Source organism: Rhea pennata, chromosome 13 (genome assembly GCF_028389875.1).
Source record: "Rhea pennata isolate bPtePen1 chromosome 13, bPtePen1.pri, whole genome shotgun sequence".
NCBI classification, from domain to species: Eukaryota; Metazoa; Chordata; class Aves; order Rheiformes; family Rheidae; genus Rhea; species Rhea pennata.
Window position 1 is genome coordinate 3,757,444 of NC_084675.1, and position 21,535 is coordinate 3,778,978.

The window sequence follows — 21,535 nt, forward strand, 5'->3', positions numbered from 1 at the left end:
GCTCCTCCCACCCCACAACTGCCCCCTCCAGCTCCTCCCACCCCACAACTATCCTTCCAGCGCCTCCCACCCCACAACTGCCCCTTCCAGCTCCTCCCACCCCACAACTGCCCCCTCCAGCTCCTCCCACCCCACAACTGCCCCTTCCAGCTTCTCCAACCCCACGACTGTCCCTCCGGCTTCTCCAACCCCACGACTGCCCCCTCCAGCTCCTCCCACCCCACAACTGCCCCCTCCAGCTCCTCCCACCACACAACTGTCCCCTCCAGCTCCTCCCACCCCACAACTGCCCCCTCCAGCTCCTCCAACCACACAACTGTCCCTCCAGCTCCTCCCACCCCAAACTGCCCCCTCCAGCGCCTCCAACCCCACAACTGCCCCCTCCAGCTCCTCCAACCCCAAACTGCCCCCTCCAGCGCCTCCAACCCCACGACTGCCCCCTCCAGCTCCTCCCACCCCGCAACTGCCCCCTCCAGCTCCTCCCACCCCACAACTGCCCCTTCCAGCTCCTCCCACCCCGCAACTGCCCCCTCCAGCGCCTCCAACCCCACAACTGCCCCCTCCAGCGCCTCCCACCCCACAACTGCCCCCTCCAGCGCCTCCCACCCCACAACTGCCCCCTCCAGCTCCTCCCACCCCGAAACTGCCCCCTCCAGCTCCTCCCACCCCACAACTATCCTTCCAGCGCCTCCCACCCCACAACTGCCCCTTCCAGCTCCTCCCACCCCACAACTGCCCCTTCCAGCTTCTCCAACCCCACGACTGTCCCTCCGGCTTCTCCAACCCCACGACTGCCCCCTCCAGCTCCTCCCACCCCACAACTGCCCCCTCCAGCTCCTCCAACCCCACGACTGCCCCCTCCAGCTCCTCCCACCCCACAACTGCCCCCTCCAGCGCCTCCCACCCCACAACTGCCCCCTCCAGCGCCTCCCACCCCACAACTGCCCCCTCCAGCTCCTCCCACCCCGAAACTGCCCCCTCCAGCTCCTCCCACCCCACAACTATCCTTCCAGCGCCTCCCACCCCACAACTGCCCCTTCCAGCTCCTCCCACCCCACAACTGCCCCTTCCAGCTTCTCCAACCCCACGACTGTCCCTCCGGCTTCTCCAACCCCACAACTGCCCCCTCCAGCTCCTCCCACCCCACAACTATCCTTCCAGCGCCTCCCACCCCACAACTGCCCCTTCCAGCTCCTCCCACCCCACAACTGCCCCCTCCAGCTCCTCCCACCCCACAACTGCCCCTTCCAGCTCCTCCCACCCCACAACTGCCCCTTCCAGCTTCTCCAACCCCGCGACTGTCCCTCCGGCTTCTCCAACCCCACGACTGCCCCCTCCAGCTCCTCCCACCCCACAACTGCCCCCTCCAGCTCCTCCAACCCCAAACTGCCCCCTCCAGCTCCTCCCACCCCACAACTGCCCCTTCCAGCTCCTCCCACCCCGCAACTGCCCCCTCCAGCGCCTCCAACCCCACGACTGCCCCCTCCAGCGCCTCCAACCCCACGACTGCCCCCTCCAGCGCCTCCAACCCCCCCCCCACGGCTCCCCGGCCCCCACAGCGCCCCCTTCAGGCCGCCCCTCCGGGCCCCGCCCCGGCCCCGCCCCCCGCGCTGACGCGGCTCCGTCGTGTTGGCAGCGGCAGCGGGCGGTGGCAGCGGGGCCCGCGGACGCCCCGGTCCCCCCCCCCCCTCGCCCGCCGCCATCATGCTGGTGCCCGTGTTCACGCTGAAGCTGAACCACAAGATCCTGCCCCGCATGGTGGCGCTGGGCCGGTTCGACGGCGCCCACCCGTGCCTGGCGGCCGCCACGCAGGCCGGCAAGGTAACGGGGCGGCGCCGGGGGCTGCGGGGCCCGGCCCGGCCCCTGCGGCGGGCGGGCGGGCGGAGGCGGGGGCCCGCCGGAGCGGCTGCGTCGCTCCTCGGTGTGTGTTATGTATGTTTCTATCCCCCCTTTCTGCCCTGGTGATCCCGTGCGCGGTTCTGAGATGCCGGGTTTCTGAAGCGACGCCGGGTACCTCTCTTCAAGCCCCTTAATCTGGGCCTACCAAGAGCGGGGCCGGGCCGGGCCGGGCGGGTTTCCCCGGCCTCGCTCGGGGTGCCTCCACACGAAGCTGCGCGCGAGCTTTGCGAGGCAGCCGGGCTGCTGCGAGGCTGAGCTGGCGAGAAGGGACACCGCGCCAAAGAGCGGCGGCGCTCGGGGCCCGCCCGGCGGGGCGGCCCGGCCCGCTGGCCGAAAGCTGCTCTCAGCAGCCTCTTCCCGGCATTGGCGCCGTGGGGACAAGTGAACTTTAATTTCCTGGTTACCTGGAGTCTAAGACACCGTTCCAGGCTTCTCCGTGGGCTGTTTTATCCGTTAGTCTGTGCCTGGTAGGTGCCCTGGAAGAGGGGAGTTCCCTGTGAGTATTGCAAGGGGAACCAGGTCGCTCTTCTCCTCTTGCCCCCGTGTCCATGGGGTTACCAGGAACCTCACAGGTGGAGGTAGTATTTCCTCAGCACGCTGGTCCCACAGCTTGGCCCTTAGGTTTTGCTTCTCCTTGCCAGCTCTTGCATCCGTCTCTGGTGTTTCCAGCTTTTCAACGCAGCAGCAGAGTATCACGGTAATGATGCCAACTCCAGTCACTCACAAATTCTCATTTGCAGAGCTTTTAAGAAAAGTCTTACATGTTTATTTCCTATCTGGGATGTCCTCATGAGCTGCAGAGATGGCACTGAAGCTGCCTGCAGGTACAGGGTCACAACACTTGAAAAACTACTTTTAAACAATAGGAAGTTTGCATAAATTAATAGTGTAATCCCAAGTCACCAAAGAAAGATTCTCATTTTCTCGGTAATTAGCAATTTTTTTTTTCAAGCTACGTCTTTTATTTTATTGTATTCTCAGTTACTGCAGTGAGCCTTAGTGCTGTTGTTGGATAAACTTTATGCTGATGAGGGAGATGCTACAATAGCACTGTAGATTTTGCAAAGACTGCTTTGCAGTAACAGAAAACAGTAAGTGTTTGGTCTGTTTGTATTTGAAACCCAACAAAAGAAGTTTGAACACATCCTGACTAAGAAAAGCATAAGTGGAAACAAAAACCTGCAGAATCCATCATGTTTAGTTTGCAGTAAATACACACATAGCAGGAACAGCATAGAAAAGATCTTGTTGTGCAAGTCACAAACTGTATAGCTGTAAAGCAAAGGATGATGTTATCCTTTAATCCTATGACTACTTGTTCCAAAGAATTACAGTTACTGAATATAGGTGTCAGAGTGAGAATAAAAGCTTATTAGCACAGGCCCATTTTTAATTAACCACGCTTGCTTTAAAGTGGAAATTACTAGTACTTACCTTGTTTTTCTTTGGTAACAGAGTTACTAGATGGGATGTAATTTTTTTAGTTTGTTGCTCCCTTCAGTTTGCTTTTTTTATAGGCTGAAGACTTGCCAGTTGCCACTTTCAGAAACAAGTGTAACAGCACAGGCCACTTCTGCAGAGGTGGCACATTTGCTGGCTAGAGTTTTCCCTGGATTTTCCTGTTTTTCCTGCAGTTGTCCTTTTTAGCGTGATTTAAAAACAAGGAATAGCTGTCACAAACAATACTGCCATCAAAAACCCAACCTTTTTGTCCTTACTTTTGAGTCAATGCCCTTCTTTCCCCCACGCTTGTTATCCAAACAGTAGTCTTTAATGTTTGTATGCGAACACGTAAATGCTTTGTGACAATATTTAAAATGTTTAAAGCATTTAAAATATTTGTTTCCACAGGTTTTTATTCATAATCCTCATGCCCGTGGCCAGAGAACAAGCACAAACCGTATGGTGCAAAGTACCCAAGATTCTGACATTTCCCTTCTCAACATTAATCAAGGGATCACTTGTCTAACTTCAGGAGTACTGAATCCTCAGCTTGGATATGATTCTCTTCTAGTTGGAACACAAACTAATTTATTGGCTTATGATGTGCATAACAACTCGGATTTGTTTTACAGAGAGGCAAGTTAATTTAACTTTTTCTCCTTTTAGCATCTCTTCATTGTTTTCTTTCTTTCTTTCCTTCCTTTTTTTTTTTTTTTTTGCATTCTAAAGGTCACAGTTTTTACATAACTTTGTCAATTAGTTATGCTTCAGTTCGTTGCATTAGTTATATTACTGTATTCAGAACATCTTGTCTTTACAATCTGTGGAATATTTTAAAGAAAAGTTAAAACATTAATATGATGTGCGCCTATGTATGCATGAGAAGGAGCAGGTTTTCATAACGTGTTCTGCATCACTTGGTGAGAAAAAAATTAATAGGTTTTCAGAGTTCAACTAAACTCGTATTTTTTTTTCAATAGAGTTTTTTTTTCACCCTAATCTATCCAATTTATAGTTGGTAAGTGAGGATAGGAATCATTGCTTTTATCATGGAATTAGAGGCCACAAGGAAAAAACATAAAAAGGTTTTGCATTTATGTAACTTTAAACAATACAACTTTATAGTAAAAGGCTAACTATGAACATGTGTGCATAACTAATCATAATAACTGAATTCCTGATTTTGTAACCTTCACTCTAATCAACCTGCTTGTTAGCCTTATTTTATGTATCATTTATTACTAGCCGTTTTGAGAAGGGGCTACTGTCAATTCTGTCTTGCCTTGTGATTCTGCTCAGCTCCTTTAACTGAGTCCATAAAGAGGAAGAGGTCCTTACATGCAGATTTTATTGCCAGACCCCTACACTATTAGAAGGAAGACAAACATGATGATATTGGAAGCTCGCTATCTGATTTGTGAACTCCATGCACCTAGGTGTCTCATTCTTTGCTATATTTCTTTTTTCTTTAATGTTTCTTTATAGGTTTCAGATGGAGCCAATGCAATAGTTCTTGGAACGCTAGGAGATATTTCATCTCCACTTGCTATTATTGGTGGAAATTGTGCCCTGCAGGGCTTTGATTATGAAGGAAATGATCTTTTTTGGACGGTAAGGCTACACCAAACACTATTCTTGTTATTAAAAGATTATTTTGATAGCACACATTCCTCTCAATGTTTGGAGGTTTTTTTATATGATATGTTCATTTGATTGTGACATAGCTCAGATCTTTCTTAATTTATCGCAGGCCTGAAATCATGTATTTAGACAATGTACGTTCTGATACTGCCCGAATGTTGACTGTGTTCGTTGTTCTCTTGCAGCTGAAATCATAAAAACAGTTTAGCCTCTGACAGCTGTCATCGATATTGAAGACTGTCTTTCTTATTTTAGGTTACTGGAGACAATGTTCGTTCATTAGCACTGTGTGACTTTGATGGTGATGGCAAAACTGAGGTTTGTAACTATTTACTTGTGATTTCAACTGTTTTCATGGTCTTGCAGGGATATGATAGAACCCTCCTTTGCCCCCCCCCCCCCCCCCCAGGTTATCAAACCCTGCTTAATTATATTGCCAATTAAAGTGATCTCTGCTTTGGAGTTGTCCCTTTTTAGGTTCCACTCCTGCAAAGATGTGCACAGGTGCTTAATCCATATACTGAGAACAGCACTGTTCTTTGGGACTACTTGCAGTGTGCAAAACTAGGCACATTCAGTGGTTCTTTACAGCACTGGTGCCTAGCTTTGGTGAACAGATTGCCAGTTGTAAAGGAAAACTTCCCCCAAATTTTTTTAAATTACAGTAGAAGAAATGCAATGAAGTAATGTCTGTGATTATTGATCACAAGACCTCTAATTCAGTGATGTTTTGGTGGTATGTTTATAAGTATTTTTTAAATGGCAGAGAAACAACTTGCGATCATCTTTCACATAAAAATGACCTCTTAAAAGGTTATACGGTAAAGAGCTTTATTTGTATTTATTTATCTGATATAAAAATCAAGAACTCTTCGCATCTAATCACACTGCTTCTCAGCAGCAACATGAGGAAACAAAATATTCTTTGCTTCTCTGATGTGAAACTGGAAATAACTTTTAACAAACATCTTGGTCATAACATATGAGATAAACAGATAAATATATAGTTGTAGTCCTGAATTTGTATAGCGTTTTCTGTTACTGTAAGTATTCTTCGATTCCGTATAAACTGAAGGATCATGGCTTTAAATATGGATCATATAGAAAAATAATGGCTTTCTAGTGTCTTCAGTTACAAGTAAATATGCTGTTAAGTCACCAAGCTAAAATACTCTCTTCTGTCATCTGTCTGTCAGTATTAATCATCATTACTTAAGTTCGTCTGCCTACTTGCCAGAGTTTCCCCCTTTAGAGTGGGTAAGAATATCACTTGAATTGTGGTGTTGATATTGATGTGTAAATGGCCTGCAGGCTTTTGGTGTTTCTTACAAGTATTGTACCAACGCAGATCCTTTGCTTGAACGAGGTCTTCGGGAAATAAAACCATCTCTTTGCAGATCTTCCAATTGATTTCTACATACTTCTTCTGTGCCGTGTTTTGTACGGACTGAGAGAGGGTTGTAAGAAGTAGAGACAGTGTATAAAGATTTTTGCTTTCCATCAGAAAGCAGGAAACTGATCTGTGGTGCTAATTATAGTTGTTTTGCGTTTGTGCTTTTAAGCTTCCCCCTCTTTCCTCTGAAAGGTTCATGCTCAGCAGTTGGTGAAAATCTATTGCTGCTTTCAGCTAAGCAAGGTTGGATAAATTGTCCAACTGACTGACTTTGTTAGTTAGCCCAGCATGCATTTGCTGAGGTTTTTAGGATTTCTTAATCTTAATTACCTAGATGATTCATTTTCTTACTTGTGGCTTAAGTGTAACAGCATCTGGCTTTAAACTGAAGTTCTGAGAAAGTGCACAAAACCGTCTTTTAAAGATTGGGTTTTTTATCACTTACATGACTTACCTGTTAAATGGGTGTGCTAGCTTCTTTTCCATTCTTCCCTCCTTCAGTGAAAACATGTCTACCTTTAAAGCTGACTCATTAGCTGCAGGACAATGCTTCTGTTGCTTATTAGCTAACAACATTGATTTATTTTGGTCACTGTGTTTCTTGGGATTTTAGACTGATAGTGTGTTTTCTTCCCCTTTGCCAAAGACTTCAGAGAGAAATTTTTTCCTTGCTTTTTCAGATTTTAGTCTAATGGAATGAAAGTCACCGAGGTGGACAAGTTTAATGAAATTAAATGAAGAAAAAAGAAATCTGTAGGCATATGTAGGAGTAGCATTACCTACAGTAATGCTACCCACAATAGCATTACCAATCATTGGTTTAACATTCCATGCTTTCAGGTTGTCACTTTTAGCTGATGGCTTGTCAAGAAATCTATACTGCTTGTATATTTTTTTTTCAACTGTAAATTATGTTAGTCGTACAGTAAGCTTAGGCCTACGTGATTTAGTTTGTTGAAACAGGTTTGCTTTGGAGGAAAAAAAGCCCTATTTTTTTTTTTTTTTTCAGAGATCCAGCTTAACTATGGATTTGTCTATTCTGTCCTGTAAAGATGGAAGGATGCCAGACTTAGGCACTACCAGGCATTTAAACTTTAATTTATATTTCTGCTTCTGTCACTGACTTGATGGATGGCTTTATGAGCAAGGCACTAAACGTTTCCTCAGTTTCTCAATTGATAAAATAGAAGGCCTCTCTTGTGAAAAAGCACTTTATAAAGATGTTAATGCGATCTCCTTTTTAGTTAGTATCTTCTAGTTGCTCAGTTAGGAACTAGGAGAAGACCTCAGAAATCAGAGAGGATAATGAATGAGAATGCAGAAGACTAGATTCGGTGCTAATATCCTATCTGCACAGTTGTTTCCATCAAATTAGAACCCATTTTGCAGTAGTGGCAGCCACCTTTCAGGCTGGAGAAGCAGTGATGATTTGGACACTTGGATTCAATAGTTCAGTGTCAGCATGCAGCAAGAAATGCTTATGAGGGATGTTCAGTGCAGAATAATGAAATGTTTTCCATCTGTTTGCTCACACGCTAGTAATTAGAAGTTGCTGTCTCTCTACACCTATGTAGTAGTGTGAGAACTGAGATGCAAGTCTCCTGCCCCAGTACCAGCAATATGGTATTTTCATGTGTATAACTACAATTATGAATATCACTGAATCCGTTACAGTAAGGAAAGAGCATAGCTCTGATGTTCCAGAATCTTTTCTCATTCCTATTCCAGATATTTCATTATGCTTTTGTTAGACTCTAGCTAGCCAAAACAAGTATGACTGGTGTTTGACCAATGGGAGACTTCTGAAATCTTGTCTTCACAGAGGGTGCCTCTTGTCCAACTGGCAACACTTTACGTGCTTGATAAAAGCTCTTTGAACCTGGAATATTTGTTTGCTTTCTGCTTACTTCTGAGTCCTGAAGTATACCCTTTTTATTTCCTAAGCTTAAATAATTGTAGATTTTATTTTTTCTTAGCTTCTTGTTGGCTCTGAAGATTTTGACATCCGCGTGTTTAAAGAAGATGAGATAGTGGCAGAAATGTCAGAAACAGAGGTAAATTACTTCTAGATAGTGTTTGTTATAATTGTAGATGGAGTTGAAAATTCTGTGTAACATAAAGTTAACTATCTGGCACAATATTTATTCTGCTAGAATTGTAATGTTAGTTTAATATCTTTCAGTAATATTTGCATAGGGATTCATGCTCTACAGCTAGTTTACCAGATTAAAAAAAACAAACAAACTACTGTTTGACTGAAATTCGAGGCCCTCTCCAAAGGTGATTAAAGTTACTGGAAGGAGCGCAGTGATTTTAAGCTGTTACTGACTTCTGAGAAATAGAATATCTGTTACAGTTGATATCAACTGCATTTACAAAATCATGACCAAGTAACTTGTCTCTGTGTGTATCCAGACAGCATATGGGGGAGTAGAAGGGAGTCAGCTAGGCAAAACTGGATGTTTTACAGTGCAATCAAGTGAAACAAGAGTTGTGCGTTGGCTGTATAAACAAGGTTATACCTTTGCAGTGCCTAAATTTAATAGCTATTTGTGCTTTAGGAAAGGGTGCTGTTACTACAACTAGAATTAGAACTGGGCCTGAAATGCGTAATGCTATCTGTATAATAACCCGTCTAGAGTCATGTCATGATCAGTGACAATAAAAAAACTAATAGTCCATCCATCTCGTGTGTGATTTATTTCCAGACCTACAGTAGAATTGTTTTTTGAATTCACATTTGTGGGGTCTTAAGAGGTCTGTTACAATGTTCCTGTTCTAATTTAAAAGAATACAGTTGCACCTAAACCCTTCCTTTTAGGAAGTTAAATTGAATAAACATTGACTTTATACATTTTGCTCATTTCAAGAGTTGAACAGCATGCATTTTCTGTGTTTAATTGCTTATTTTGATGGTAGTGAGACCACAAAGGCTAATGTGGTTCTTTATGCATTCAAGAACGCATAGGAATGCATAGGAAAATGAGTGTAAAAGGGGTATGCTACCTCTCTGACTTTTTGGCTGTTGTTAGGACCTCCTGCCCTTACTGGGTACTTAAAATGTGGAAGATGTTAATACTTGGGAAAAGCTTTAGAGAAGATCTGTGAGAGGAAAGGGTAAGAGATTTGAAAACCATGCTTTATAGTGAAAAAAGGAGCACAATCATCTGAGCTTATTAAAGAAGTTTACATGATGCTTTCATGTTGGTCTGCAGATATCTACCTGTAAGACTGAATTGTAAACACAAGGGCTATAATTAAGGAAACCAAGTATAACAAAATGAAATGGCTGAAAATGGAGACCAGACAATTTCAGAGTCTCAGGCATGCACATTTAGTGGTGAGGATGATTGTTATTACTTAGTGACTTCAGCAAAGACTGTGATGGACTCTCTTTCACTGGGAATCTTTATAGTGAGAAGGTCTGGTTTCTAGAGGAGTTGCTTTAGTTTGTGAAGGATTTAACTGAAGGAAATCACCTACTGTGCTATAGAGAAGATCAGGGAGACCACTGCAGTTGCTCCGCCTGGCATTAATACCTAACCTTTGTGCATGGAAAGGGCCCTACTGCCAAACACTAAGATACTCTGATGAAGAATTGCAAGGTAATGGGTCTTAAAGAGTGAGAAACAAACTGAGTTATGATGCTTGGGTATTTCCCTGAAGCTGTTACTTATTGAAATAATAGCTAGCCTGATATTTGGGAAAAGTCCAACCCTGGGAGCTGTTAATTTTTTATTTCACTAATCTTGGACAAAGATTTTTCTACCAATAATGTCACAAAGCCTTCCTCAGCTCATGTAATGTTGAACTCTTGTGCATCCTCAGGTCTGAGGCTTTCAAAGAGTTTTGTCTGCTTGTAGTAGGTTTCCAATGAAAGTATATTAGCACTGGTGACCACAATTGAGTAATTGTGCTGCTGATAGTGGTAGGAAATTTTTGGTCAAAGAACACAGTTTGAGTGCAGTTGTTTGACTGAAGTATACCTTAACACTGGTAACCTAACTTGTGTAAGGAAATCTTACTGCCTTTTGGTGATTTTTAAACTGACTTTTAAAAATAGATTTATTTACCATTAAATTTGAAGTAGTGCACAGTTCAGATGATAGAAATCGCATGTAGTCTGTCCTCTGTTACTTGAAGCTGCAGAATTAGCTGTGTTCTCACTCCTGTATCCTCTGTTCCTCTCCCTCCAACTCTCTCCCAAGACTATCACAGCACTTAGCCCCATGTACGGCAGTCGGTTTGGCTATGCCCTTGCTAATGGGACAGTAGGAGTTTACGACAAGACAGCCCGCTACTGGAGGATTAAGGTTAGTCTGGTGTTAGAATGTCATAGCTGAAATTTTGAGGTTTTAGGGGATTTGCTACCTTAGCTCGGGATGTTCTAATGGTGTCCAAACTCATTATGTGCATTTAAAATCTGCTGAACATAGCACTGAAAGTAATTTTGTTATTACAACGTATACTCATCCTTGTAGGTGTGCTAATAACATATTAGAACAATTCTATTAATAATAATAAAATCAAAAATCTTTGGGTTTTGGGGAGGTGGCACAAAGAGGCTGATGGGATTTCACAGTGGTAAGAAGAGTTTATGGAAAAGTTAAAGCTCTGAGATTTGTTTTATAGAATTTCGCTTTTGCACATTGATTTGTAAACTCTAATCATCTGTATGGATGAAAAAATATTTAAGGGAAAGAGCATTGGGCTATATTTGTAAGGCAAGTGCTAAAATTTCAGAGTTGTGTGACCTTGCAGATGGTGATGCTGTAACTTTCTGTTAAGAGACGTTTTTCTAGTCCTTTCTCTAATCTCTTGAGCATGAGCCTACAGTATCTTGTGTGTGTCAAGCATATGCAATTTAGAAAACATATACGAGCTTAGTTTATTCTTTGTTTTCTGTCGCCAGTCTAAGAACCATGCAATGAGCATACATGCTTTTGACTTGAACTCTGATGGAGTATGCGAGTTGATCACTGGCTGGTCCAATGGGAAGGTGAGTTTATACAGGGGAAAAAATGAGGAGCTGTAAATCTGGAAGCTGTGTTTGAACAAAGCTGCTAAATTGTCTAAGGCTGAACAGACAAATTAAGATGACTGTTGCTGTAATAACAGTTCCTCAGAGCTCAGTTTTGAAACTTGGTTTGGCTGGTGAATCCAGTACCAAATGCAAGATTAGTCAGCGAAAACCTCTTTCGTCTGCCTAGGATCAATTGCTAAGGTGTAAAAAATAGTTTCTGTGGTGGCAGAGATCATATACCACATTTTAGGGCTCTCCAGTGTTTCCTTTCAGCTACGTGTTGAGCACATGCTTATATTCTTCTGCTATGCTTTCTGGATGTTCTCAAACTACAAGGAAGGCAAAATGTTCAGGTAACAGGAGAGCAGTGTCAGTCTTAACTATGGCAGGGTTAGAATAAATCTATATGTATTACTTAATTTTATGTAAACACATTTTGTGCAGCTCAGTCCTAAATTCTTAACTTTGTATTCCCCTTGCCACAAATAGCTGTTCTAGCTGCCAAATCTCCCCTGGACATAGCCTGACCCTTTTATTTATTTATTTATTTTTGTAAATCTATGTTTTTTTCTTAGAACCTCTCATTAGCTTGGAGGAATTTAATTTCCTTCTTATCAAGCTGGATAAGAAGGAAATGGAGAAATGGAGAAATCTGGAGCCCAAATGTGTTACGCACCAAATCCAATGTAGGTTACAACATTGTTAGGGAGTGAACCTTTCCTTGCCTTACTCCTCTCCGGTCTGTTTTTACGGACAGTCTACCTGGCTTGTTGATTTGAAACATTTCCTGTCTGCTAGAAGAAGCAATGCTGGGTCCTATGCTCTGGAAGAGAGACAGTGTACAGAACTGAGGTCCTCTCTCCATTCCTCTCCGATGAAGTAACATCGTTACCTAGTAAAAGGTCATGTTACTTATGCATAAAAATAATGAATTTCATCAAGACTAAGATACTACAACAAAGATAAAGAGATTGTAAATATTATGTCAAGTTTATGTCTAGTTTAGTCCCGCCATTGGCACATCTATGTGTGCATAACCTTGACAGTGCAGGCTTGCAGTTGTCTTTTTTTGCTTCCTATTGTTTCTAACTTAGGAAAGCATCTCTGAAGGTCAACTTCTTTTAGTTGAGTCTGTCTAGATCTCGTTTCTTTGACAGTATTCTCCCCCCGCTTTCCTGTTGTGGTGCGATCTGCAAAGCTGCGGGTTCATCTGCAGTTTCATGAGTCAAGCTGGCTTTCAGTTAATAGCCCAGAGTGCTGCATAAATTATATTTTGGAATTAGCTTTTCTATTCATATTGTGCCTTGAAACTCCTCTGTTTCAGGTTGATGCACGCAGTGACCGAACTGGGGAGGTAATCTTTAAGGACAACTTTGCATCCTCAATTGCAGGACTGGTGCAGGGGGATTACAGAATGGATGGAAACACCCAGTTAATTTGTTGTTCAGTTGACGGTGAAGGTAAAAGCACTGATCAAGATATTATCAGACACATCACTTACTCGCAGATTAAGTGTTGTTTGGTTTTCACATACGTTTTTGTGTGCTAGATTGCCTTTGCCATATGTGAAATAAAGGGAGTTTTGAATTACGCTTTCTGCAAACAGGATTTTGAGTATTGTCTCCTCTGTTGTGATCAACAGGAATAGTATTCATCAGAAGTAGTGTTGGAGTTTTTTCCCCTAGCTTTCACTGACAGCTACAACCAGAGTGCACAGCAGGTGGAAGTTCTTGACAAACATCTCTCTCGCTCCTGTTCAGCTCTTCTTTCTCCACAGGCCTTCCAGTTAAAAGGCTGAGACCTGTTTCCCAGTAGAGCATAGGGCTAGGAAGAGCCTTCTAAGTGAACTGTTTGTGATTTGGGGAAAAACTAGCAAAGGCAAATCTTGTTCACTGGCTGATGGATGGTGTGTTGCAGTCATTCAGTTGCTTCCTGGTAGTAACAACTCCTCTGACCAGCTCTACAATACCCACATACATATTTTATTAATTTGTATGTATTTGTATAGTTTATTAATTTAAGTAATTGCAAGTGGTTTAAAACTTTCTTAAGCTTCTGAAAGAGTGATTGTAGTGGAAGTCCTCTTGCAAAAAGACTGGAAGCTGCACTTCATAACTTAAAGACAGGTTGGACATTTAAGTCGGAACAAGTCGGAACCTCTGTGAGTGTAAATGAACTCAGCTTTTTAGCTGAATGATACCAGCATGTGTCACCTGAAGACCAGGACCAGTGTTATCTGCTGTTGACATGTTACAAGACAGTCATGTTGCTGAAACGAATGTTTTGAGGATACAGTGAAAGGCCCTGCTGCAATCAGCTGTGCTTTGTTTCTTCGCAGTTCGGGGCTATCTGCCAGGAAGCCAAGAGATGAAAGGAAATCTAATGGATGCAAGTGCTGAGCAGGACCTGATCCGAGAACTTAGTCAAAAGAAACAAAATCTGCTGCTGGAATTACGAAACTACGAGGAAAATGCAAAGGTACTGCTTAAACAATATGTAGGGCCAAAACGTGGCTTCTTGTTGCTATAAATCAATAGCAGACCACTATAGCAAAAGCACGAAACTACATAAGCTTGTGTTTAAAACTGAATGTATGTTAGGTGGTGATTCTGAATAAGGATTTGGGTATGGAGCTGAGCTCCATCGATAATGAAGAGTTTCATGGAACAAACTATAGCACAAATGTGCACAGCTCTGGGCCTAATCAAACCACTCTTCATAGATATTTGAAATGTATAGGAATTACTCTAATGGAGCCTTCTCCTGCAAGAAAAGAGAAGTGACTTATGCACGTGTTCTAGGTTGCTTGAATTAAAATCTTGAAATTCTGATACTGAAGAGTGTGTATATGTCTTTAACAGGCTGAACTGAACACTCAACTGAAGGAAGCTGATGGGCGGAGAGGTGTAATTCCAGCAAATACCCAACTCCAGACTGCCCTATCAGTTAATCTGGGCTCTGACAGTCAGTCTGCTCATGTGGAGTTGTGCATTTCCACAACAAATGGTGAGTGGTGACCTGCAAACCTTGATATTTGTTTCATGTAACTTCATATAAAACACTAGGTTGTATTTAGCTGACGATTTACCTATTTCTCCTTTGCTGTGTCTGTAATTCTCTTGCGTAGTTGCCTTTCTTTCACAGAGTTCTGAATCAAGCTGTGTTACTTTGAAAGATCTTTGGAGAGATGAGCTTGATGGAACTTGTTTCTTGTGTTTTCTTTACCAAGGCACTTAACACTTACATTGAAAGGAGTCTGTGATCACTGCAATGCTCCTTCTATTGACTCTGAACATTAACAAAGAGCAATGCAGAGTATTGCTCTCAAAGAGAGTGAGAGAGTAAGTGCCCAGCCACTGAGTACGTGGTCAATGTAGAGAGATTCACTTATTTAACAGCTTTTTTTGGAAACAGTTCTTACAAAAACTCGAGTACAACCTTGCTTTTCCATGGATGGATTAGCTGGTATGTAAGTAAACCATGAAAGGAATGCAGAGATGGCCACAGTGGCTCCACACAGAACTTGGGTCATGTCCAGCAAACCTCATCACCCTTGTTAGGGAGACTGTTGCGTGAATGTAGCTGGCTTCAAATGCAAAAGTGGAAAATACCCCAAGTTAGCAAATTCTGCTAGCACTGGATGTGCTCAGAGGCTTGCTGCAGTCAGGTCCAGATGTGGTACTGCTGGTTATCTGGAATATTTCATCAATAATTCAGCAGGAGGAGTGTAAAGGAATTGATTTTGCTTAATATTGAAAATAATGGTGGTTTGTTGCTGGAAGGAAGCTGTTAATTTAGGAACCACTGTTTCTTCCTGTTGCTAAGACACAATCATCCGTGCCGTGCTGATCTTTGCTGAAGGCATATTTGAAGGAGAGAGCCATGTGGTACACCCCAGTCTCCAGAATCTCTCAGGCTGTGTTCGCATTCCCCTCACTCCACCCAAAGACGTCCCTGTGGATTTGCACATCAAAGCCTTTGTGGGTTACAGGAACAGGTGAGGTTTGTGTCGTGAACTGTGCTCTTCCCCAGAGCTGATGTTGTGGGACAGGAAACACCAATGATGTGGCCTCCTACTTGTGTCATGGGAAGTGCCTCATTAATTCCTTGGTGCCTCACTTCTTGGTGTTACTGGAAGGCGATCTGGAATATTATTTTAAAAAGCATTATTGTACCTGTGATGCTGAGCTCTTTTCCTACCAAAGACTGAATGTTGTGAAGTCACTGGACCTGCTGTGGTCTGGCTGTGCCTTCAGAAGAGCAGAAAGCTTTCCTTGTTCTGCGGCTGCCTTATTGTGGGTCTGTGGAGCACAAGGAGAGGGGCATGGGCTGTATCCAGACTGCCTGCTCTAAGTGTCTGCCTCTCCAGGGACCTGAGTGGTGGCTGCTTTGAAAATGGCACTTGAACAAGCCTGGGTGCTAGGAGAGCACAATAGTGTCCTTGAAAGTGCTCAGAAGCTGTGACCGCATTTGATTTCAGGGCAAGTTGCATAAGCCTGACTTGAAGATAGTGTTTTTCCAATTATCCATAGAAATAAGATGTCTCTTAATACACATTTGAAAATGACTTTCTTCCTGGTCACATCTGCCAGGACTGATGGCGCCCCAGGAAGCAGCTTCGCTTCCCTACGCAGGGAGGTGTATTCTGAGGGCTGACCGATCATTGCAGAAAGAATGTATGCAACTGAATTCCATTTTTATTTCCTCTTTTCATCTTTAATACAACTTTGCTGAAGCTGTTGAAATATCCAGTCTCATAGTAAAATCTTGAATGTGTTGGCCTAGCAAATATATTTCATTGGAAAATGGAGGAATTATTCAGCCATCATAAAGAGATGTGATAAGCCTGATATTTGAGTTCAGATTTGCCTATGGGTAGTGGTAAGCGATTGATCACACAGCTGGAAGCTGAGATGGTGGTACCCAGTTATTAAGAGAGGGGAGGAAAAAAAAATAAAAGAGAGGGAGCGAGAGATCCCTTGCAATAGGTAACTCTCTCTGTATTTTTGCTTTGGAATTCAGCATGCAGTTTCATGTATTTGAATTGACACGGCAGCTTCCCCGCTTTTCAATGTATGCCCTGAGCAGCCCAGACTCAGCCACAGAGCCACTGAGCTATGTTAACTTTACAACGAGCGAGAGAGCACAAAGGGTGAGTTTCTAAGTTTCTACTCTATTTCGTATTTTCTTGTCCTGCATACTGGTAATGCTTTTTGTAGCAGGTGGAGGGTTTGTAGTTAGCTTGAGAATCCCAAGAGTGAAGGATAACTATGCAGTGAACTGCGCTGCTGGCCTGTATGTTACAATTTGACTGTTTCCCTGCAACCCTCCCCCCCCCCCACACTTTTTTTTCTTTCTTTTAATTTGTGCAAACACAATTGGGGCATTCCCTATTTCAGAAATTCCTGCAGCTGCAGGAACTAATAACCTGGGATTACCAGGCATTCAAATATTACCTTGTTTGTTCTGTAACAACTGATAGAACACCAACAGCAGGAACCCTATACTGAGATGAATTATGTAAATTCGGAGACAACGGGGCGAAAAGTAATACGGTACCCAAGTAATGGCTCGAGTTCATAACAGATGAACAGCTATGCTGTAGTTTTGCTTCTAAAAGGCTTGAATTGTGGAACAACAGTGATTAGAGCTGGTCATAACTGTAAGGCTCTGCTATATTTGACATGTATTACTGCATTAAATGGCCAATGCAAAAAAGAAGCAAGGTAAAGCAAAAATTTCCTTTGAATTCTTAAAGGAGAACTGAGCCTTGATTCCTAGCTTTCTCCAGTCCCCAGATCTGGGCTTATATTTTGACCTTGGACCATACTCTCTTTGTCAGATTTGATTTTCGTATGATTATTCAGCTTTGGAGCAGGGGACCAACTGCCCCCATCCTAATAAGTTCATAAGGTGGGTTAGAGGATAGGTAGTTAATTCCCACGGTATCCTGAACAGTGCCCTGGTGTCTTGCACACACGTGGGAATGTTGCACAGTTCTCCAGTGTACAGACTTTCTGCACAAGAGATGGCTGATGTTTTTCATTTTATTTTTACAAGATTGTTATGTGGCTGAATCAGAGCTTCCTGCTACCAGAGGATGCAGAGCTTCAGAGTGCTCCCTTTGAGGTTTGCTTCACTTCCCTTCGTCATGCAGGTCAGCTCTGCATCAAAATCAAGCCTGGTGGAGAGGTGAGTATGTTCATAGGCAGAGAGAGTGCCAGTTTAATTAAATACTAGTGAGACTTAAGGACAGTGCCAACATGAGGCAATAGAAAGGAAGATGGACTGAACAGGCAGAGGAAGTGCTCAAGTTTTAGGGATGTTCTCCACAACTTTTGGATGTGTCTTACTCTTAGTGGGTAAAATTTCAGGGCCAGCCAGTGAAGGAAATGGTCTAGCCTATGGGTCTGTAGGAGGGGATTTCTTCCCTTACAAAGAGGTTTCAGGGAGCCATAATTTGAGGCACAAAGGCTGCCCACAACTCTTGCGCTGGCCCTGTTCCCACTGATACCTGTTTCCCTCAGGCCTGACTAAAGGCCCTTTTGAGATCTGTCTCACTTACTTACTGTAAGCCCTAGAGCTTGCACATTGCATGTGTTAGGCTTCCCAGCAACAATCTTGCCCCTTGATAGGATGAGCTGCTTTGAGCACAGATAGCTTTTCTATAAGCAGTCTGGCTCAGCAGTTTAGGGAGATGTTTTGGCAAGGAAGAGGGCTGAAGTGCTTTCTTGTCCTTTCCTACAGATTTCTATCAGCACGGATGATATTGATCTAGCTGGTGACATTATCCAGTCGATGGCCTCCTTTCTGGCAATTGATGATTTGCAGGTGGAAGCAGATTTCCCTGCATACTTTGAGGAGCTACGGAAAGTGTTGGTCAAGGTGAGAAGGCATTGGACGTTTTGAAAATGGCAGCCAAGCAGTCACTGGGGACACCCCTATGAGAGAAAAAGCTCATCATCTCTAAACTTGCTTTAGTTCCCTCATGTAAGCCATGATTTACTGTGTGTTTTGTGCAAAAGGCAGTGGGGCACCAGCAGTTTATTTCTTTCTGTTTAATAAACTTTCTGTTTATTCTTTGTAATCTTGAGTAGAGTCTTAGTCCCCAGTGGCTGTTGATTCGAAACTATCCGGGAGACTGAGCTGTGGAAGTGGATGAGGGGAGTAAGGTGTATGTCTCAGCCTGATCGCCCCTTTCTGGCAGTAAAGGAGTAGGGGGGAAGGAGAATGGTCTTAAGGATTCTGGTAGGTGAAGTTGGGATGTTGGTTCCTACAGGCCAAGGTTTACCTTAGCCGGTTACCTGCACTCCTCCCAGAGTGCCTGGGGGTCCTTTCTCACGAATATTTGTCTTGGAAAGGTGGATGATCGCCATGCAGTGAATCAGAGGCTCACTGCCGACATGGCTGAACACTCCAACCTCATCCGGAGCATGCTGATTCAAGCTGAAGATGCACGACTCCTGGGAGACATGTGAGCGGTTGCTGCTCAACTTATGTTCTTTGGGTTTAGAACAGCCAGTCTCTGCTTTTCGGGCAGAAAAAAGCACAAGAACATCTTTGTGATGTGAGCGTTCTGTGTAGGGGATGCTTAGTTACAACTAAATACTTTTTATGTAGAATTGGTATCTTAGCTGGTCCCACCATCTTGAGCCTTGTCCTAGTCTTTTGGATATCCAGGATGGAGAAGGCAAAAGGGAGGGAGTATGAGCTTAGCATGCAGCAGGCAGGGTGAATCCTGCTAGACTGAGATGGTGTTTTGGCTCTACCATAAAAATTACAATAAGGGAAGAAGGAAGTAAAGGCTGGCTGTAGTGGGGGTAACCTTTGAGAACACTAAGAAGGAAATTTTGGATGTCAGTATTTTCACTCCAACTGACTGTGCTCTTGCGCTCCTATCCTGAGTGTCAAAGGGCAACAATAAAGAGGTCTGAGCTGCTGCAGAGCAGGAGTGTTAATTTTTCTGAGGGAAGTGACATCTCTTCTTTGGTTTGCCAGCTAAAGTAACTACAAACAGAAACCATTTTTTCAGTAAATAATGAGTATAACCAACATGTCTAGACAGGTCTGTTGTCTTGTAACCCCCAACATGTGAGTAACCATGGTAGCCATTGCAACCATGTGTTGTTACTCCTTTATACTGACAAACCAGGAATCAGTTCCTTGTCTTGAAAGTTTCAAATAACCAGAGTGATTTTTCCCCTAGGAAAATCATGAAGAAACGGTACATCGAGCTGTATGATCTTAACAGAGATTTAATCAATCAGTACAAAATCCGTTGCAACAATCACACTGAGCTATTGAATAATCTGAAAGCTGTGAATCAGGCGATCCAGAGAGCAGGGCGTTTACGTGGTAAGTGGGTGCGTTTGAGAAAAGTGGGAGTCTGGGACCCTGCTGAGGCAGATAAGACAAGTCTCAAATGCCACCTGAGTTTAGTTGAATCTTGGCTTGGAGCTGAATTAGAAGTAGTCTTTCCTTTTTTTTAGTCATAGCCAATTGCCTGTAACAGTGAGCTGTGAGTGTCCAGTATAATCTGGTATCACAATGTTAAGAAAAAACAGTTTGAAATAGTCTTCAGCTTTCCAGGTGGTATAAAAATAGCTAGTTTTATTGAACACAATTTTAAAAACACCTTTAAAGTAATGTGTCAGTTAATTTCTAACTTAGTTAAAAAAAAATGCTACCAGCTTAAGTGAGGCTGTTCATTTTATTGGTAGTACTGTAGATTATTAACTTTACAGAGAATTAGCTGTTGTTTTGTTGCCTCCTTTGGAGCAGTGCTAGCTAGTTTTCCTTTCTGTCACCTGTCTGGTTTTTCTTGTTTGTTTTGCTTTTTGATTTTGAAGGTCTTTGGGGAAGGAGGTGGTTTTTTTTTTTTTTTTTTTTTTTTTGTGGACTTTCAGCATTACCCCTTTAAAAAGTTCTTTATGCCCTCCTCTAAAACAGCTGCAGAGAATCCTTCATTTTAAAAAAAGATATATTTACTAAGAAAATGGCAAGGCAGTACTTCACACATTTAAAAAATATATATATTTGAAATAACTCCCCTAAATTTTATGACTGGATCTAATAAATATTTTTAGCAGTCTTTTATTCAGTAACCTAAGTGTGTGCTTTTTTTTTTTTTTTTTTTTTTTTTTTTTTTTTTTTTTTTTTTTGTCTTTTACAGTTGGCAAACCTAAAACACAAGTCATCACTGCTTGTCGGGATGCAATAAGAAGCAACAACTTTAACATGCTGTTCAGGATAATGCGTGTAGGGACAGCCTCTTCTTAAAATGACCGGAAGAATTAGCAATTGCATGGAGGCAGTGCTTCCACACAGTAAGGAGATCCTACCAACAGCCATAACACACAAGGTGTTGCAGTACTTTTCCAGCACGTAATCTTTGGGTGGTGGAGAAAACAACAAAAGGAATGGGATGCGTAGCAACATGTAATGGACCAATTAGGACAAGCAGTTAATTCAGTCTGTGACTCCATTGTAGGGTGAAGTAATTGGCAAGGTAGCATTTTAGTAAAGCCATCAGGCAAGAAATATCACTATGCAGGCCAAAGGACAGGAAGCTTCTTAAAAAAACATCAGAGTTTAAGTGCAGATACAATATTTATGCGAGACTGAGTTATAACCTTGGAACAGTTATTTTTCTTACAGTAACTTATTTATGTAATGTGCATTTTGTAGTTAGAGCTTCAGTCTTTTCCATTAAAACATAGAATGGTCACATTGCTTTTGTTCTTTTTTAGTTGGGAAGATGTGTATGTTCAAATTTGTCAAAAAGTGGAACACTTCCAGTTTTGCTGTGTAGTCGGTTTGATCACTGTACATGCTAAGAGGGGAGTATGTCTCACTATGTTTACACATAGTTAAGAACCTGGTTACACATAGGTTAAGAGCCTGGAGATGAATGTGAAACCTTAAACTGATAGGTTGGATCCCAGGCCTATGTGAAACCTTAAACTGATAGGTTGGACCCCAGGCCTATTAGCTTTGGAACTCAACTTTTGGAATTGCTTCCATCTTTTGTTATCATCTACTGGCTTGTGCTCCCAAGTAGAGGTACTCTGTGTCAGTGAATCTCTGGTTTCCTTGTAGGGATATCCTCCTTTCTAGGTAAACTGCAGTTTGCTGCA

General features: G+C 43.0%; 1 protein-coding gene across 1 annotated transcript; it reads left to right on the forward strand.

Annotated features, from left to right (window-relative positions):
- Window positions 1-1,668: 1,668 nt before the first annotated feature.
- BBS2 (Bardet-Biedl syndrome 2) lies at window positions 1,669-21,126 on the forward strand. Its single transcript, XM_062586106.1, has 17 exons — window positions 1,669-1,821; window positions 3,751-3,978; window positions 4,828-4,953; window positions 5,239-5,301; window positions 8,353-8,430; window positions 10,585-10,689; window positions 11,289-11,375; window positions 12,724-12,859; window positions 13,738-13,877; window positions 14,261-14,405; window positions 15,225-15,396; window positions 16,422-16,551; window positions 17,460-17,591; window positions 18,147-18,284; window positions 18,761-18,873; window positions 19,606-19,754; window positions 20,572-21,126. Exons 1-17 carry the CDS (start codon window positions 1,705-1,707, stop codon window positions 20,676-20,678), a joined length of 2,166 nt encoding a protein of 721 aa, XP_062442090.1. The 5' UTR covers window positions 1,669-1,704; the 3' UTR covers window positions 20,679-21,126.
- The last annotated feature ends 409 nt before the right edge of the window (window positions 21,127-21,535 follow it).

Excerpts from the sequence above, each read along its gene's own strand:
- BBS2 (XM_062586106.1), top strand. The coding sequence starts at position 1,705 with ATGCTGGTGCCCGTGTTCACGCTGAAGCTGAACCACAAGATCCTGCCC. Across the intron at positions 11,376-12,723 it reads CTGGCTGGTCCAATGGGAAG|GTTGATGCACGCAGTGACCG; the intron begins GTGAGTTTATAC and ends CCTCTGTTTCAG. Across the intron at positions 14,406-15,224 it reads GTGCATTTCCACAACAAATG|ACACAATCATCCGTGCCGTG; the intron begins GTGAGTGGTGAC and ends CCTGTTGCTAAG.